The 20,083-nt window shown below is 45.0% G+C and overlaps 1 protein-coding gene across 3 annotated transcripts in view; it reads right to left on the bottom strand.

The window, feature by feature from the left end:
- Positions 1-928: 928 nt before the first annotated feature.
- Positions 929-20,083, bottom strand: part of fignl2 (fidgetin like 2) — a 33,345-nt gene continuing 14,190 nt past the window's right edge. For 2 of the 3 annotated variants that reach the window (XM_046366162.1, XM_046366161.1), the window contains exon 3: positions 929-6,859. In XM_046366162.1, coding sequence (XP_046222118.1) covers positions 4,713-6,859 — 2,147 coding nt within the window. In that variant the 3' untranslated portion in view covers positions 929-4,712. Of the gene's footprint in view, positions 6,860-18,675; positions 19,725-20,083 lie in introns of those variants that run through there. The other variant, XM_046366164.1, reaches the window with a different exon arrangement.

The following is a 20,083-nucleotide window of genomic DNA, read 5'->3' as shown; positions in this document are numbered from 1 at the left end:
TGACATCAGCAAACTGCTCGCCCACACAACGCCATGGTCTGCGGTTGTGAGGCCGGTTGGACCTCCTGCCAAATTCTCTAAAACAGCATTGGAGGCAGCTTATGGTAGAGAAATTAACTAAATACATTCTCTGACAACAGCTCTGGTGGACATTCCTGCAGTCAGAATGCCAATTGCATGCTCCCTCAAGAGGGACACTAGAGACACTTGTGGCATTGTGTTGTGTGACAAAACTGCACATTTTAGAGTGACCTTTTATTGTCCCCAGCACAAGGTGCAGCTGTGTAATGATCATGCTGTTTAATCAGCTTCTTGATATGCCACACCTGTCAGGTAGAGGGATTATCTTGGCAAAGGGGAAATGCTCACTAATAGGGATGTAAACAAATTTGCTCACAAAATTTGAGCAAAATAATATTTTTGTGCGTATGGAAAATTCTGGGGATCATTTATTTCAGCTCATAAAACATGGTACCAAAACTTTTATATTTTTGTTCAGTACATAAAGCCACGTTACTGCTAGCGCGAAAAATCATTAGCATTTTGATTAATTCAATGATTTGTTAATCAATTGAAGTGACTTAACTGACCTTAACATTGGGGTCAGTCCAGGATATGGATGTAGAGTGAGGTAAGATGAAACCATGTTGTCATTCCAGCACTCTCTGGAATTGGATTTTTGTAACAATCCAATTGGAATCTAAAATCAGAACTCCTCAACCAAAACCTTGAGGTTGATCAAAGCTGTGTTTGAGTGGCAAGACTTCTGGCACATACATCAAGCTCCCCACTGTAGACTGGGGTTCAATCCCCACATCCATTCTTCCCACATATCTGTATCCTCTTCTCATTGTAGACCTGGCAAAATACTCACACAAAAAAATCATACACTCTGATGTCATTAAAAAAAGAATGACAGGGCCAACAGTCCAATATTGACATATTTCTGTTTAATATTGTGTAATAATCTTCTCTTAAAATACAGTCTTTTCTGAGGTAGACCATGATTACAGTTCAAGAACATTATTATCAGTTTGAAAACAGACATAAAAAAAGACATGAAATGAATACTTTCATGTACAACATGTTGCCAAATGAGGTAGAAATGGTTACAGAAGATATACAAGAAGCAAGAACAAAGTTACTGTAATATTAGATTCAAAACAGCTAACAAAAGCCTATTTTGTTGAACAAACTGTTGTATTTTTTTTTGTTTCCTCATTGGCTTCAAGAAGACACAACACTGGTTAAACAAAGGTGTGTTGTCAACATGATATCAAGGACATGCGTGAGTCAAACATTGTGAGGTTATTTGACTTTCCTTTAGGAAGTACTACCTCACCCAATCATCAATGCCTCTAATGATAAGACCTATTCCCACTCATTATCGCTGATTAACACATGAAGCAGTAACATATGTAGAGTGAGGTAATGCATTAATGAAAAACAAAAACAAAAACAACTGGCAGAAGAATGAACAAAATGATTGTTTTTCTGAAATCTACATGTTTGACAAACACGGACGATTTTGTGAATCTGAGCTCTGGGAAATAGCAAAAAGATTTTTAATTCATCAAATTAACCAATGATAGTATTGATATCGGCTGCCTTTCATGAACTAAACTCCCATGACTTCTGTCATAAACTACGACAATTTGCCTCAAGCCCCTGCCCCTGCCTGATATGCCTCTATCTGAAAACAAATTATAACTGCCTCTAATGATCCTTATAAATTATGTATCTTAATGTTATTACACAAAAATGATTACATATTTAAACCCATCTCTCAGAGGCTCCCTAAGGCTTATTTCTCCTGCTAAGTTTGAAGATGTATTTTCAATTTCTTAGACCTACGATGTGTCCCAAATGGCACCCTATTCCCTTTATAGTGCACTACTTTTACAAAATGTGTATCAACCCTGGGGTCAGTGTGTTTGACTCGGCTCTATGGCATGACTGAAGCCACCAGCTGTACAGGGGAGACTGGAGAGAGGCCAGGGTTGTGATATTAGGTTCCCGGACATCAATCAGAGCAATGCCACTCCAAAAGGAGGAGGGAAAGAGGGGGTAGGAGGAGGGGAGGGATGGATGAATGGAGGAGGGAGAGGGCAGAGGGGGGCCAGCCACATGGTCACAGGGGCCAGCAGCTAGGGCTATAGGGACGACCCTACCTCTATAATAACTGCATTGGGTACATAGAAAGAGAGATAACGAGAAGAGAGAGAGAGATGGGGAGAGATAAAGAGAGACAGGAGAAGGAGAAGAAGCCGAAGACGATTACATCATCCCCCAGTGTACCTCCGGTCTGCATACCATGGTAACGGTCCAATAATCATGACCTCACCTCGGTACCTGCAGCTCAACTGAATGACAAGATATTTCCAGGCTGTTGTTAAACAGAGTAGTAGCGATAGCACAACCCTGTGTGTACGCTTTTCTCTGGATTGTCATGTTATATCTAGGATTGTGTTGTATTGTACATAATGCATAATACTGATTAACAATATATGGTTATTGTTAGACATGATTAGCTGCCGACTGCATATAGCTGATTCATATTTAGGTCCTTGCTCGTTTTCTATTTTCTTTCTGCTGTATAGAACAATGAAATGTATGTGACACTTAAATGTATATGAGAATGAAATGTATATGACAATGGTTTTACTGCTTCTTGTCTGTGTCCAGGTTTGGGAAATAAATGTGCACCTTTTATTCATAGATTTCGATAAAGAGTTGCATCTATTAACAATAGAATATGTATTTAACAGTAATGCATGAATACGACATGTTAACTCACAATGCCTTGGGTTGATTTGTAAACAGTTTGTCCAGCAAAAAAGGGATATTTTCTGTGTTCTACATAACACTTCATAAAGACAAAACATTATTCCACCAAAAACATCTACATTAAAAATAAAAGGATACGATTTTTTTTGTATTTATATATTCATATATAATAATAAAAACATGGATTTTATGGGATCAAATATCCTTTGAAATACCTGAATTACATTCAATGTTACTCTTTGTATCATTTTCAAGTTTCTCCCTCGAGGCATATGCACAGACAGCTGCAGTGTGTATACGACAGGACTGTGTGAGGTCTTTTCTCCTTATGCTCGTCAGCTCCTCCTCCCCTCTTTTACTCTCTTCACTAAGACTGAAGACTGCATACATTCTTTATTTCCTTTTTTGAGGTAAAGAAATTCTTCCTGAGCATTTCAAAACAAGACTACATACATACATACTAAGAAAACAAGCAGATAGGTGAAAGAGACAAACAGACATCAAAGATACCGCCATCTTGCCTTGCTGTGCTTGTCTGTGTTATAGGGCTGTATTAAAGCAGCATTCTCAGGGAAAACTGCACTGAATGAGGAATGTGTGATAAACCACAGTTCAAATATACTGTATGTGTGGATGTTATACTCATGGCTTTGAATGATAGCGTTGTATATTCAACCACAACCTAGTCTCATGACCTTTATGTTCTATTTCAACGTTTTTGTAAAGTTGCATATTAACGTTTGTTTTTTTGTACGTAGAGTACCATTCAGGATGTACACAGTTGATGAGCTATTGTAGTGGTTTTGTCTCCAAAACAGATGTGAATGATGTGATACTGTACTATAGGGGAAAGAGGGACTATTGATCCAAAGTTTCCACGATAAGACCAGATCAAATGATGATGATGCTTTTTGTTGAATTATTTCAGCACAATGACATGACTTTGGTGAGAAGCTAAAAGCTGTGTTTTAAGTTAATAACCCATAATGCTAAGAGACAATGAGGTATTGTTGATCATTTTTTTGTGGACAAAACCCCCACTATAGTTGTTCAAATTGATTCTAAGCTGTTTTCACACACCAAATGACCAATGAAAACTAAAACACCACAGGAGTGGACTGGTTATAGATAGGGTCCTGAGAGTAGCAGTCAGACAACAGAGAGATCTCTCAAAAAATCCCTGGGTCATGTTCATGAAGAAACAAATGTTTTAAAATGTTTTGCAACGAGAATTGCTTTTATTGAACGAGTCCAGGTCGTCCTGCCCCTTTTCAATCTGTTTTGCAACGGAAAGCAAAAAGAAAAAGTGTTTCTTATTGGACAAGTCCAGGTTGTTCCTAAAGACCCTGGTGATCCATCACCTTGGACTACGTCACCTTGACAACACATCACTGACGTATGTCCTGTAGTACAAAAAAAGATGGATCTTTGGGTGGAATCCTAACTGTCTAGAGATGCACGTTGCACTCAACTCGGCTTTTGCGTGATTCACGCACTGATGTCGAGATTTTAGAGACAGGTTATGCAAATAGATCTCAAGTTAGGATTTGAAACCTTTGAGAAGTAATCTCCAATGATGCAGTTATCCCACCATATAGGTTCAACTACTACTGTAATACACTGCCCCGTCCACAAAGGCATCATCTATCTTTTTCTTTGGGAAAAATAAAGTATATGTATATTTAATAGAAACATCAGCATGCTAACCAGAGAAACCTATGTTAAATCTGCTTCTCATCTCTCCCAAACCTTCGATCTTGACAATTTAACACCTTTGGTTGCATAATAATAAGTAATTGCAAAAAAACTAAACAGTAAAACATTCCCAAGACTTGTCATCATGTCAAAAGTGAAGACAGGGTTTACATTCACAGTCTCCTACATTATATTACATACAGTGGCTGTCTCCCTGCCTTCCTGCCTTCTCAGTGGCTGTACACCTTGCTCCACTCCATACAAGTGTCCAGTTCTTTCGGGGTGGCGTTTGACTGCGGACGCACCTTGCAGAAGGCGTTCTCAAAGTCTTTGAGGGCTGGGGGCCCCGTAGCCTGTCCTGAAAGGCTGTGTAAGGGCCCCTGAGGGCCCGAGGTGGATGCTGAGGATAGGGCCTGCTGGCAGAGCTGCAGCAGCTCCCACACAGAGAACCCCTCTGACCGCTGCAGTACAGCCCCCAGCTCCCTGTCACTGAGAGAACATCCCTGGGGCACTAGCGCCTGCAGCAGCACCTGTCTCCGCATCCCCGCATCTGGCAGACCCACGTGGTAGTGCTTGGCGAATCTCCGATGCACCGTATCCTGGAGCAGGTCTGGCCTGCTAGTGGTACACACTACAATCACCAGCCCAGGCGCTCCCCCCGCCGACCCTAACCCCATCTGGGCCTTCTCCAGGGCGGATAGCAACACCTGCCTCAGCCCCTCCTCATCCTCCAGAGCCTCCACTTCACTGAGCAGCACAACAGAAGGCTGTCTCGCCCCAGCCACCTGCAGCGTGGCCCCCAGGATCCCCTCGGCATCCACCTTGCCTTTAGAAGCTAACATAGCCCCGCTGAGCCTATAGAAGGAGGCCCCCAGCTGGGCGGCCATGGAGCGGGCCAGAGTGGTCTTCCCGCTTCCCCGGGGGCCGAACAGCAGCACGGTGGCTGGGGGTAGGATGGCAGGGCTGGGCCTTAGACAGGGCCACAACAGCTCCTCCTCCAGGGCAGCCTTGACGTGGGTCAGCCCAGCCAGCTCCCCCCATAGCAGGGCTGGGCTGCAATCCAGCACTTCCCCATTGACTAGATCCAGAACCATGGGGTCTGGACTCTTCATTCTGGCTGTCTCCCCTGGTCCAGACCCAGGCTGGCCCTGGCCGTGGAGGGAGGGGCGTTTCTGGTTGTGAGCCTGGGAGGAGCGGTGCTGCTGCTGTTGCTGCTGGGAGTGGGAGAAGACCTGGTTTTCTGACCCCCCTCCTCCTCCGTTCTCTCCAGTCATCCCTGCTGCTGGGCTGTTTTCACCTGCTACAGCCACCATATAGGGAGGGGACACCAGGGGCTGGGAGGAGGGCTTACTGGGCTTAAATGCCAGGGGATCTGTGCTGCCTGTGGTGAATCTGATGTTTCCTTTATCCCCCATGCTGTAGGGAGAGAGAGAGTCCCCTCCTCCTCCGGACTTCATTGGGTCGTAGCCTGAATACTTCCTGTATCGAGAACCTTCCCCCTCCTCTTCCAATGACATGTCAAATGCCTTCCTCTTCACCCCACTTCCAGACTCCTGGTAGCTGTAGCTACCCCCGACTACGGTGGGCCGGGAGGGGAGAGGAGTAGGGGCGGCCAGCCCGGAGTGTAAGTACCCTCCAGAGGGGTGGCTGTAAGTGGGGGCCAGGCTGGGCTGGTGGGGGTAGCTGGTTGGCGGGTAGTTGTAAACTTGGGTGGAGGGTGAGTAGCTGGGCACCAGGGTGGGCGTGGGCTGGAGGGGGTGGTGGAGGGAGGCGGGGGGAAGTGCTGAGCCAGGCAGGGGCCCGGGGCAGTACCCAGACGAGAGGTAGGTACCGTTGTAGCTGGGGGGGTTGTAGTCACCGGAGTGAGACCCAGAGCAGGAGCTGCTACCACTATATCCAGAGTCTGAGAGGTTACTGTTGACCACTGACACACTGCTGGCACCTGGGGGCCCTGCTGATGTGGCCCCAGCCTTGGGGCCTGACAGACCATCCAGGGACACGGGGTAGGGCCCCTCCGCACTGTGGCTCAGGGGCCAGGGCTCCAGCTCAGTCTTGAGGCCATTGAGGCCCCCGAAGGCCCCTGGCTCTGGGTAGGCCCCTACAGCGGGCCCCGGTGGACGGTTGTAGGGTGAGTCTAGAACACCAGAGTACTTCTCTGCATAGCTCTTCAGCAGATTGGAGGCGGTTAGGGCACCAATGTCGTCATTGGCCCAGGCGTAGCCGTGGGTGGAGCCTCCTCGGCCGTGGGTGCGGCCAGCGGCATACAGCTCGGACTTGTGGGCCGGCGAGGAGGTGGTGGAGGACACATCCAGGTGCTGCTCAGGCCACTGGCTGAGAGACTGGGCATGCTCCGGGTTCCAGTGCATCTTATACAGGCCTGGAGGAGAAGAAACAGAGAGAGAGAGAGACACCAGGTTGTCAGGTGCTGTTTAGGACAGTGGTTCCAGTGCATTTTTTACAAGCCCGGAGGAGACAGAGGCAGAACTCAGGAAATATATACGAGACATCACAGAACAATAAATGTGTTGAAACCAGTGGCGGTCGGTGCCGTTTAAGATGAAGGGAGGACAATATCATTTTTTCATGAGCATGGCCTATTAAAGCATATTGGATGACTGTCAATCATATTCCATTCACCCATTTTAATGTAGCAGAGATAGGTTTAGGCTACGTCATGATACTCAAATTTTTCCTTTACCCATCATGAGGTTGCTACAACCTCGCCTATGAAAAGTTTTGTGAACAGAAGCTTCGGAATGAATATACCCCTAATCAAACATGAACACAGTTCACTTTCATAGCAGCCACGATGTATTCCTTCTCGCATCTTTGCAATCTCCTCCTCTTACCTTTTCCCGTCGCTTGTGGACTTCAATGTACAACACATCAGCTGTGACCAGAATGTGACCAGGCGAAAAAACCTTTCCAAGCCAAACCATATCATAACAGCTATACACATTCTACATCGGTGTCACCATATTAGCTAAAGTAACGTCGTAGTCAACATATTTAATAGAACTAACACATTATTAAACCCCCTGCAATCATGCAGTAATGTTACGGTGTACAGTCAGTAAGCAGTTTAGCACTTACACCAGCGGGCCCTGGTGGCAATAAATTAGTAAAACCCAAAGCTTACCTTGACCTGCAAGAGTTCCAGTGTTTTTAAACTTGGTTTCCATTGAACATGCCATACAAATAAAGGCATTTTAATGAATTATATGAAGAGTGCCTTCTTTTTGATGACCAATTTACCAAAGAGCACCTTCCGTCTACCAAAATCTGCTATTGTGTACCTTAGTAGTGTTTCCCTTCCTTCTTTTGTTCCAGTGTTGAGTTGAATAGTCATAGCCAGCGAGCTAACATAGCATCCCTCTGTTTGAGCAGGGTGTTTGAGTAGGCTAGATTACCTATCTGCATTTGCTAGTTAAGTAAATATGTCTCTAACTCCCTCTTGCTTCTCCTTTCCTTTGAAAAAGATGTATTTGTTCAAAACTGTTTTCTCTCTCTTTGAGTCTTACACATTTTATGCACTGCAGCGCTAACTAGCTGTAGTTTATGCTTTCAGTACTAAATTCATTATCTGATCCTTTGATTGGGTGAACAACATGTAAGTTCATGCTGCAAGAGCTCTGATAGGTTGGAAGACATTCTCTGGAAGTTGCCATAATTACTGTGTAAGTCTATGGAAGGGGGTGAGAACCATGAGCCTCCCAGGTTTTTTATGGAAGTCGGTGTCCCCAGAGGAGGATGGAAGCTAGCTGTCCCCCGGCTACACCATGGTGCTGACCTACAGAGTGCTGGTGAGGCTACTATAGACCTTCATTGCAAACAATGTGTTTCAATCAAACAGTTGGTGACGTGAGTATATTGAGTAAAGTTTTGTCTAAAAAGGATAACTTTTTAAGTTTCACTGAGGAGGATGACCCCCCCCCCCTTCCTCCTCGGAGGAGCCTCCACTGGTTGAAACACTATAAAAGCCTATTGTTATTGTGTGCAACCTATTATCTTCTTCTCACATATATTATTATTGGAAAACGTCCCTCAACCTCACTTGTCTTTTAACATTGTTTTAACACAGGCCTTTCACCATTCCTTTAATCAACACTCTCTTTTTCCTCAGCCTGTTTTCCTGTTTGCTACTACTGTGTCCACAGTGACACATGGCCAGAACACCTCTTATCAGAGAGGCTGTTCGTGGGAATGACTTTCTCCTGTTTCTCCTGCTGGTAGTGGATTGTGTTTTAGTGTTACCCTCATGCATGGCAACAGAAGGAGCTCATATTACCCAGAGAGAGGGGGGGGGAGAGAGAGAGAGAGAGACTGGGGAGCATAAAGACAGAGGGAGGGAGAAAGAAAGTGAGAGAGAGATAAAGAGAGAGCGCGAGAGAGCGGGGAGAGAGAGTGAGAGAGATGGAGAGAGAGAGGTAAGGGGCCAGGAGGAATTGTTTCCCAGGTTGTGTTAGTAGTGTGGTGGTGATAGTATTGATAAGGTTATCCTACTTCTCCCTGCACCAGCAGCACTCCCAGATGACCTATTGTTATCTCCCTGCTGCATGCTGTCACCCCCTTCCCCTCCCCCTCCCACCCCGAACCAACCCCTTTGCGCACACCATCGCTTCAAAACAGACCACTGGCCGTCTCGACAGAGAAAGGGGGAGGTGAATGCTGGACAGTGGTTTGGAGAGAGGGGGAAGAGGGATGGAGGGAAGGGGAGAATGGACACTGGACAGTGTTGAGGAGAGAGGAGAAAGGAGGGGGGGTTGGGTGGGTTTGGAATAACAGAATAGTGTGCTATTCATCTGCAGCCTCCCATGGAACATTGGGAGAGTGGAATGCCTGTTCCTGTCTGTTACTCTGTACTTTGGCTGACGAGCTGGCGCTGTTCCTCTATATGTGTGTGTGTGTGTGTGTGTGTGTGTGTTTTGTTGGTGCACGTTTGTGTGTAGCACAACGCAGGGAGCCTCTGATTGATCATGCCTGTTCAATACACTGAGAAGACCAGCAGAAAAGGGAGAAGGGGAGCATATGGAATAATGCAAAAGGGAAAAAACAACTGATGTTAGTAGGATCAGCCGCTTCATATAGACTCACACAGTCAGGCTGCTTCTTGCTGAGGCGTTAGCTTGACATTCCAGGAATAGTTTGGCATTATTGAACTGTCACGATTTGGCCTGGGGAGTGGAGGACTAGAACTATTGCCAGGCAGAACAGGCAGAGGAGAGGAGGAGTGGAGGACTTGAACTATAGCCAGGCAGAACAGGCAGAGGAGAGGAGGAGTGGAGGACTTGAACTATAGCCAGGCAGAACAGGCAGAGGAGAGGAGGAGTGGAGGACTTGAACTATAGCCAGGCAGAACAGGCAGAGGAGAGGAGGAGTGGAGGACTTGAACTATAGCCAGGCAGAACAGGCAGAGGAGAGGAGGAGTGGAGGACTAGAACTATTGCCAGGCAGAACAGGCAGAGGAGAGGAGGAGTGGAGGACTAGAACTATAGCCAGGCAGAACAGGCAGAGGAGAGGAGGAGTGGAGGACTTGAACTATAGCCAGGCAGACAGAGTGAAGAGGAGAGGAGGGGTAAAGTAAAGGAATAAAGAACAAGAAGCTGTCATTATTACTTGCCTGGCCTCTTCTAGTCTGACTAGATGGCACTCCCCATTCCCAGGCAGAACAGGCAGAGAAGAGGACCCAGGAGTGGAGGACTTGAACTGCCAGGGAGACAGTATTCCCTTCAGCAATAGAGAGAGGCCTAGCTGCTTGATTATCCATGAGTCATTCCACTGTCTGTATGACTGTGAGGCTGGAGCCTGGACTCTTATTGCCATTTAAATCAAACCGCTAATATCCACCGACCGGCAACTGGAACTCTCTCTATAGCCAGGCAGAACAGGCAGAGAAGAGGAGGAGGGAGGACTCTCTCTCTCTCTCTCTCTCTCTCTCAAACCTCAACAACATCCACCAACCGCTGTGCCTTGAACCATTCCAGGCAGAACAGGCTGACTGTGCCGGAGTCGACTACTAAACCTTGGCCTCCAGAACAGGCCCAGTGGGAACCTCCAACCTCCAGCCCTCTCCATGTTTTTGTCTTCAAACGACATCTTTTAAATCAATCATTTAAATCAAATCAACCTCAATATCCACCAACCGCGGTGGCTTTTTCAGTCTGACTGTGTTGCTTTCCTCAACCTAAACGGCAGAACAGGCAGAGGAGAGGAGGGGTGGAAACCTCCAACCTCTCTTCAGCTTCGCCGTGTGTTTTCTTCAGATTACAGCCTCCCTATTAATTCAGTCCCATCAGATCAGAGCAGCAGAGCAGATGGCTGTTGGATTATGAAGTCCTTCATATTCAAATCCGCAGACTGCCTTAAGTTCCCAACGTGCAAACCAGTTAAAGTAATCAGTCCCCTATAAGCCTGCCACACACTGCGGTCCTCCCAGAAACATTGACAACCTGTACTAGGACACCACAGTCTTTTTTAGGAAACATGCTTAAAGACATTTGGACATTCTCCACTCCACACCCAGCCAGCTGACCATATATGTCTATGGTTTGACTTAGAAATCGTTGTCCGGCAGATTGGAGAGAGAAACGGAGCGAGAGAGCGAGAGAGAGAGAGCGAGAGAGTGAGCGAGAGAGAGAGAAAGAGAGAGAGAGAGAGAGGGTAGAGTAACTCCATGTCCAAGAGACAAAGAGAGAGAGACAGAGCGAGAGAGAGTTGGAGAGAGAGTGTTGCTACAGAGACACTTAGCTCCATGTCCTGCAGGCCAGTCCGTTCCCATCTGCGGCAGCAGGCAGTTTGTGAGCAGCGTAAAGCCCAATAACGGAGCCAGTGTGGGACAGAGACAGATGGAAGCCCAGGGGAACTCATAAAACCTACAGCGGACAGAGGGAGGAAGGGGAAGGTGGAGAGGAGTGGGGGAGGGGAGGGAGGGAGGGACTGGACAGCAGGCGTGTGGACCCAAAGAGGATGGAGGAGGGCGAACGTTAGGACATTAGGATGTTAGAGGACTCATTGAGAAATCCAGGGGGGTCTAACTGCTGGCCACTCCATCATCAGAGCAGCATGCCAAGAGCTATACAGATGGATCCTGTTCCAGGGAGACCTGGGGCATATGGTACAGGTTGGGTGAAAAAATTTTTGGTACAGGTTGGGTGATTTTTTTTCTTCTCATATTAGAAAAAACCTCACTCCCTCTTTTCTTAATGATGCGATCACTGGCGTAGGACAGTTTCTCTGGACCCCCAATAAGGTCGGAGTCCCCCGACATTTAAAAAATAAATACATTGAATGCGTCACCCAGACAGCCACTCACAAAGTATAGACTACCGATCGCTGTCCATGGTGCTGAAATTGAGACGTCTATTGGGGGTGCCTATCTAATCAATGATAGGCATTCTATGGTGCCTGTGCATGGAGCCAATATCTTTGCTTTCGCTAATGGATAAATGTTTATTGGTAGGCCTATTTTGTCGTAATTTTCTCATGTTAAGCCTAACAATTCAGAAAGCTATACACGGTGTTGCAAGGCTGCTATTAATGCAATTACTTGTTCAGTAATTAAACCATACTAATCAGCAACCAACTGATTTTTACAAAAAGATACAACTGTCCTGTATAGTCCTATCTGAACCTGCATGACCTGAGCCGTTCTCACACTCTCTCCCAGCTGGGATAGAAAGTTGTTGTGGGCAAAACCAGTCTATTAATGTCAAATAATACAGTCAGCACCTTCAAAACATTTAGAATTCAAGACACACTTAACCAGCATTGCAACCACAGCATTCTGCAGCAATACACCATCCCATCTGGTTTGCGCTCAGTGGGGCTATCATTTGTTTTTCAACAGGACAATGACCCAACACACCTCCAGGCTGTGTGAGGGCTATTTGGCCAAGAAGGACAGTGATGGAGTGCTGCATCAGATGACCTGGCCTCCACAATCACCCGACCTCAACCCAATTGAGATGGTTTGGGATGAGTTGCACCGCAGAATGAAGGAATAGCAGCCAACAATTTCTCAGCATATGTGGGAACTCCTTCAAGACTGTTGGAAAAACATTCCAGGTGAAGCTGGTTAAGAGAATGCCAAGAGTGTGCAAAGCTGTCATCAAGGCAAAGGGTGGCCACTTTGAAGAATCTAAAATCTAAAATATATTTGGATTTGTTTAACACTTTTTTGTTTCCTACATGAATCCATATGTGTTATTTCATAGTTTCGATATCTTCTCTGTTATTCTACAATGTCAAATAATACATTGGTACTGTAGAATACTACATTGATACTGTATTTGTTTCTTAGAATTCAAGAATGTGACTGATCAAAGGGCCTCAAAGTACCTCAGGCCTTGAGAAATAAATGATTGAACTGATGAAAGTAAGGGGATATCGGTGAACAAATGCTGTGGTCAAGGCTACAACGACGCCACTGTAATGAGGGGAGCTTCGTCGGGGTGTTCAAAAGGGCATATGAGAACGAGAGCCTTGTGCTTCGTTCTTAGGTAGTTCTTCATTCGTTTTATTTTAGGAAATGATCTCTCCGCAGAAACGACAGTTACAGGGATGGTTAAAAACAGCTTGATCGCCGTAGCAACATCGGGGAAACTGTGCAGAATGGCGAGGTGCTTTAAATACAGCAGCTCTGCAACATCTTTATTTGAGCATCTCACATTCTCCTTAATTGCAACTCATTGTTAGGAAGGTGTCCTTAATGTTTTGTACACTCCGTGTGTAATGCACAGTGTCTCAGGATAGACTGTCTGGGTTGTCAATACTCTGTATAGAGAGCAGTCGAGCCCAGAAACTGGACCTTCAGGCCACGGTGAAAACATGTGTAGACGAAAATGCAAGGTGACGCAGTCGCATACTGTAGCTACTATGGGCCTCTACATGAAAAAAGAGAGACGAGCACAGACATAGAGATAGGTTTTTCTAAGAAAAATAAAGAATGAAAGAGACACAGAGAGAGAATCAACAAGGAAGACATCAGGAGACAAGTTGGACATACTTGAATCTACCTTGCTTGCAGCCCATTTGCGTAGGCTATTAGCCAGACAAAACCTGCTGAGTTCAGCAATAAATAGTGGCAAAATGTATCCTCATGCCGACAACTTTTTCCCTCATCGTTTGGCTACTTGGTGTATAATTTCTTTCAAGTGTATAAATAGCTGCTGAATAGCAACTACATGTATATAGTGTATATTGCTATACTGTAGGTCAGTGATCGCCAACCTTTTCAGTCCAAAAGCAAGCCGAGATCTATCACTCTATCACAGATTTTTTTATTAAAAGCATGACTTAAAAAACACAAGCCTATGCAACATTAAAAACAGTTTTGTAGCATGGAGGTTTGTACAGTAGGCTAATGGCTCATTACATTATCACTGCATATTGGCTATGCTTGAATTGCCTTACTTCAAAATTGTAGGTATATGAGCCCACTGGTAATAGATAATTTTTTGTACTACTTGTGAGGCACAGCTGAGTGAACATAGTGATCCGTTTTTTTATTTTATTGGACTAATGGCCTGCATCTGATTGTCAGTCAGTCTGTTGGGAGAGAGGGAGGGATGGAGGGAGGTAGTAGAGGTGAGGCTGGGTCTCACCAAACTCACCATCCCTCCGCTGAGAAAAGGTGAAACAGTCTTCTCTCCAGCTTAGAGCTCTTCTACCCGACCCAAGCCCGACGGGCCCCGACGTTATACATAGGGTTAGCAACGGGTTGGGCCTGTTTTTCATCAATAACTAGGGTACTGGTAGGGCTCTGGTATCACTAATTTGATCACAAAAATGTTGATGCTGAGTGTATGCTCGTGGTCTCATGATTAGTACAGTCATGTCTGATTAAGATCATAACAATGTCGGATGTGCTTCAACCTCATCAAATATAAGAGGAGAGATGATTTAAAAAATATATATAATGTTCCATGAGTTTTGTTAGAGTTTAGAGGGACGAAAAGTAGCTAACTACTCTTTTATATCTCTTCATTACTTGAGCAGAGGGAGCCAGAGATACTTTTGAGGAGATGGGAGACTCCATCGGAGTTGTGGAATAGCACCAACAATTTCTCAGCATATGTTGCCAATGCTATGTCAAGACTGTTGGTGCATTCTGGGCGATTCTGGGACAAGTAGAGCTCTCCTTCAAGGAGTGAATGAGAGTCAGTTGGGCACTAGCTCACAAACCCAACATGAGCATGAATTTCATCAACAAGAAGTACAACATTAGAAATCTTCTCTGACATGTGAGATAATTGACTTGCTAATAATTAACTGTAATATTGTATAGCTTTGGAATCGTGACATTACGTACTTTGAGTGATGATTAGTTTAGCAACCGCGTGACACAGCATGGCAATGTGAACGTGATGGGTCGACATTCTGCTTGGTGGGGCATTATGCGTTCCACCATTGATTTCCCAACGGGATTCCTATCTCCTCCTTTCTCAAATATATCTGTCAGAGCAACCCAACTGAAGCCATTGGTATGGATACACAGACTCAGTGCGCATGCAGAGGGAGCTGCGTGCAGGGAGAGATCAAGTGACAGAGAGGACAGAGACACCAGCAAAACACGCCCACACCATCACACCTCCTCCTCCATGCTTCACGGTGGGAACCACACATGCGGAGATCATCCGTACACCTACTCTGCGTCTCACAAAGAAATGGCGGTTGGAAATTTTGACACATCCGACCAAAGGACAGATTTCCACCGGTCTAATGGCCATTGCTTGTCTTTCTTGCCCAAGCAAGTCTCTTCTTCTTATCAGTGTCCTTTAGTAGTGGTGTCTTTGAAGCAATTCGACCATGAAGGCCTGATTCATGCAGTCTCCTTTGAACAGTTGATGTCTGTTACTTGAACTCTGTGAAGCATTTATTTGGGCTGCAATTTCTGAGGCTGGTAACTCTAATGAACTTATCCTCTGCAGCAGAAGTAACTCTGGGTCTTCCTTTCCTGTGGTGGTCCTCATGAGAGCCAGTTTCATCATAGCACTTGATGGTTTTTGCGACTGCACTTGAAGAAACTTTCAAAGTTCTTGAAATGTTCCGCATTGACTGACCTTCATGTCTTAAAATAATGATGGACTGTCGTTTCTCTTTGCTTATTTGAGCTGTTCTTGCCATAATATGGACTTGGTCATTTACCAAATAGGGCTATCTTCTGTATACCAACCCTACCTTGTCACAACACAACTGATTGGCTCAAACGCTTTAAGAAGGAAAGAAATTACACAAATTTACTTTTTACAAGGCACACATGTTAACCTTTTGCGTCGAGCAAACCCATATCCGGGAGCGTAATCATAGCCTCAAACGCATTAGCATAACGCAGCGGACATAAATACCCCTAGAAACTTTTCCTATTCATGAAAATCGCAAATGAAGTGAAATAAATATATTCAAACACAAGCTTAGCCTTTTGTTAACAACACTGTCATCTCAGATTTTCAAAATATGCGTTACAGCCAACGCTAGACAAGCATTTGTGTAAGTTTATCATGGCATAATGCTATGCTAGGCTCTGCTGGCAGCAGGCAACATTTTAAAAGCGTCTGCTAAATGGCATATATTATTTATTATTCACGAAAATAAGAAAAGCAACTAAATTAAATCATTTACCTTTGAAGAACTTCAGATGCTTTCACTCAGGATACTCCCAGTTAGATAGCAAATGTTCCTTTTTTCCAAAAATATTATTTTGTAGGCGAAATAGCTTTTGTTTGTTCATCATGCTTGGCTGAGAAATCGACCCTAAAATGCTACAACTATAACGGCAAACTTTTTTCAAAATTTGCTCCATAATATCGACAGAAACACGGCAAACGTTGTTTAGGATCCATCCTCAAGGTGTTTTTAACAAATATATTCGATAATATATCCGAGGCAGTTGGTTTCTCATAGGAAGCGATTGGAAAAATGGCTACCTCAGTATTTTATGCAAGGTTTTCTGCGGGAGACACCATGTGACCACATGCCATATATGGCCCCTTACAGCCATTCTTCAAGGGAAATGCCTAAAAAGACGTCACAATGCTGTAGACACCTTGGGGAAAACACGGAAAACGTAAGCTCATTCGTAGCTCATTCACAGCCATATAAGGAGTCATTGGCATGAGGCGGTTTCTAAAAATGCGGCACTTCCTGGTTGGATTTTTATCTGGGTTTCGCCTGTAACATCAGTTCTGTGGCACTCACAGACAATATCTTTGCAGTTTTGGAAACGTCAGAGTGTCTTCTTTCCAAAGCTGTCAATTATATGCATAGTCGAGCATCTTTTCGTGACAAAGTATCTTGTTTAAAACGGGAACATTTTCATCCCAAAATTTTAAAATAGTGCCCCCTAAATCCAACTGGTTAATTGAAGTGCATCACCACACGAAGCTCGTTGAGAGAATGCCAAGAGTGTTCAAAGCTGTCATCAAGGCAAAGGGTGGCTACTTGGAAGAATCTCAAATATAAAATATATTTAGATTTGTTTAACACTTTTCTGGTTACTACATGATTCCATATGTGTTATTTCATAGTATTGATGTCTTCACTATTATTCTAAGTAGAAAACAGTAAAAATAAAGTAAAACCCTTGAATGAGTAGGTGTCCAAACTTTTGACTGGTACTTTACTTAGCTTCCTAGTACATATGGACATTAAAAAGGTTTATGAATGACTTTTCGGAAGATTACTGTCAAAATATTTTTTTAATCCAAATTTAATGACATGAATGACAGGTGCATGGACACCAGAGCTTGTGGACCCCCCTGCCTTGTGGGGGCTGTGGGGGTGTCCGGTGCGCCAGTGGAGGGAATGTGTTCTCAAAAGCTTGATAACACATGATAATAATTCGCTATGTGCACCATAGAGTTCACACGTAGTGCACATATCAATGTTGTTCATCCACAGTTGAAAACTATGGCAACGTTGCTCTCTAGTTGCTCTTTCAGATCCTGTAATTCTATCTAGTACTGTGGGATTATGTGGTTTATAAAGCCACATCTCTATGGGGAATTTTGTATTGTAGGCACAGAGACCTCTCAGTCAAATGTTCATGATCACACAGGATTATGGGTAAAAACCCACATTTAGAAAGGTCATTGGCAGTAATAAATATGATGAAACTCTCTTAGTTTCACTTGTTTTGGAAGCTTACTGAATGAAAAGATCTGCTTTACTCTGTAAATGGGAGAGTATTTAAAAGCTTCTTATTGCCAACTCCGTGCTCTGTAATGTCCAGTTCAACTCTCCAGAACTGCACATCAAATATGCATTGATTGTCGACTTGTAAAGCGAATATAACATATGCACAAAGAAATTCAGGGACTTTATTCAGTATCTCTTCCACATGCACACCCGATGAGCAACTTATTTGTGTTTGCGCTTTTGCAGTCCACGTGTGTGAATACGCATGAGAGTGACAGATGTTCCCTACTGACCGTTCTAGTCCTACTGTCTCAGAGTCTCTTCCGTCATTGTGAGAGCTCCTCGTCCACCGAACATCCTCTCTGGCCCCTCAGCCAGCTTGTGTGTTTGTGTGTTATCGGACCATTCCGTTGGCTCTGAGACAAAGCCTAGAGGATCCTATTGTCAGCTGGCTGCCTGAGGCCTAATTATGGAAATCCTATTAATCTATGCAGCAGCAGCTAGCCCTCTGACAGCCTTTGTCCCTACCGGGGATTTATTGAGGGACCTGTGTGTGTGTGTGTGTGTGTGTGTGTGTGTGTGTGTGTGTGTGTGTGTGTGTGTGTGTGTGTGTGTGTGTGTGTGTGTGTGTGTGTGTGTGTGTGTGTGTGTGTGTGTGTGTGTGTGTGTGTGTGTGTGTGTGTGTGTGTGTGTGTGTGTGTGTGTGTGTGTGTGTGTGTGTGTGTGTGATTGTGAGTGTGAGTGTTCAACAGTCAGGACTATATGATGTGTGTTTTTGTGTTTGTTTGTGTGTGTCTTGGCTGCTGCATCCTTTTGTAGAGGAAAAGAGAGGGTGGTGGTGGCAGAGCACTCTTTAATATGACTTTGGGTAGGCCACTGAGGAGGAGAGGGTTTAGGAGCAGTGCTAGGGTAGTTTGGAAGCTTTGAGCCATTCAGTGGTATTCCTCACTTGGCTATGGCACTTGAGGAGAGAAGAGGAGAGGAGGAGGGTTTTAACTTAAGAGCTGAATAACATTGTTTGCTAGACATTTGGTTTTAGGCTTCGAATCGTTCACTCACTTGTATTCCTCAGTTTCCAATGGCACAATTGCTTTTCGGGTTGACTGAGTGAATCTGGGAGTTTAGATCCGTTATGGTGGACTGGAGCTGAACTGTCAGTCAGTGTGTTGTGGTTTTCTATGAGGCAGAGGTTGAAACATGAGCCTGGCAGGCAGCCTAGTACTGGATGGGCCAAGGTCCCGGTGCTGTTTCACTGCTCCCCTGGGGGTCTCCCCCCTCTTCTCCCTCCTCAGCAGCTCCGCCTATCATCTCCCCTGGCCGCACTCATGTTTTTCCGCCCTGAGGAACAAAACTGACATGGATGCAACAAGCCTTCTGGGATGGAGTACCTATTAAAGCAGACAGATAAATGAGAAAGGATGGAGAGACGGGGAGGGGAGAGGAGGAGACAGATTCTCCCTCTCTGGATAAATCCAATCAGCCTGTACTCAGGGAGAGCGAGCCACACAGTCCACCTCCAACCCCACCTAACCCAGCAAAACCTGTAAACTAGCTACATACTCCACCCCCTCTACCCAGGGCCGGAGAAACAAGACCCAACATAAAACGTCAGCAGCATCTATAAAAGCCATTCATTGCTGCTCCTAATCAAATGTTTGCAGACTGCATGAAGCCTCTCCCCCTACAAACTCAGTTGTGGGTTGAAGTGCTGTTCATTAAATGGACAGCATCTTTCTTTGATGTACTAGCTACTTCCTCAGTATGCCAGTAGTGGAATTCATTCCTAAACGTGCTTGTGTATGTTCTCACAAATGATGTACACGTGTATTCATGTTTACCTAACAATCTCAACGTATTATATTGGCAGCCTAAACATGATTACTCTCTTTGACAACCCTAAGCCTCAAAACACACCAACATGGTTGATAGAATCCCTTCTCAGACGTGAATTGAAAACGCAGTGCGTGTTTGCAGTAATAAAGCACATTCGAGGTTAACTAAATGAAATGCCTCCACCTTCTATCATTGACCTCAAACTGCCACTCTGTCTGTCTGTCTGTCTGTCTGTCTGTCTGTCTGTCTGTCTGTCTGTCTGTCTGTCTGTCTGTCTGTCTGTCTGTCTGTCTGTCTGTCTGTCTGTCTGTCTGTCTGTCTGTCTGTCTGTCTGTCTGTCTGTCTGTCTGTCTGTCTGTCTGTCTGTCTGTCTGTCTGTCTGTCTGTCTGTCTGTCTGTCTGTCTGTCTGTCTGTCTGTCTGTCTGTCTGTCTGTCTGTCTGTCTGTCTGTCTGTCTGTCTGTCTGTCTGTCTGTCTGTCTGTCTGTCAAGCAGAAGACACAGACATCCCCTGAGAGTGTTCACAGCTCATACAGGTTTGTAGACAGTCTGAAGGATCCGAAAAGGTTTCAGTGCTATAGCCAGTCCCCCACATCCCAACACAGACAACTGCAGAGGGAGAAGAGTCCAGAACA

This window comes from Oncorhynchus gorbuscha, linkage group LG10 (genome assembly GCF_021184085.1).
Source record: "Oncorhynchus gorbuscha isolate QuinsamMale2020 ecotype Even-year linkage group LG10, OgorEven_v1.0, whole genome shotgun sequence".
NCBI lineage: Eukaryota > Metazoa > Chordata > Actinopteri > Salmoniformes > Salmonidae > Oncorhynchus > Oncorhynchus gorbuscha.
Note: the sequence above shows the minus strand (reverse complement) of the source record. Positions and strands in the feature narration are given on the sequence as shown.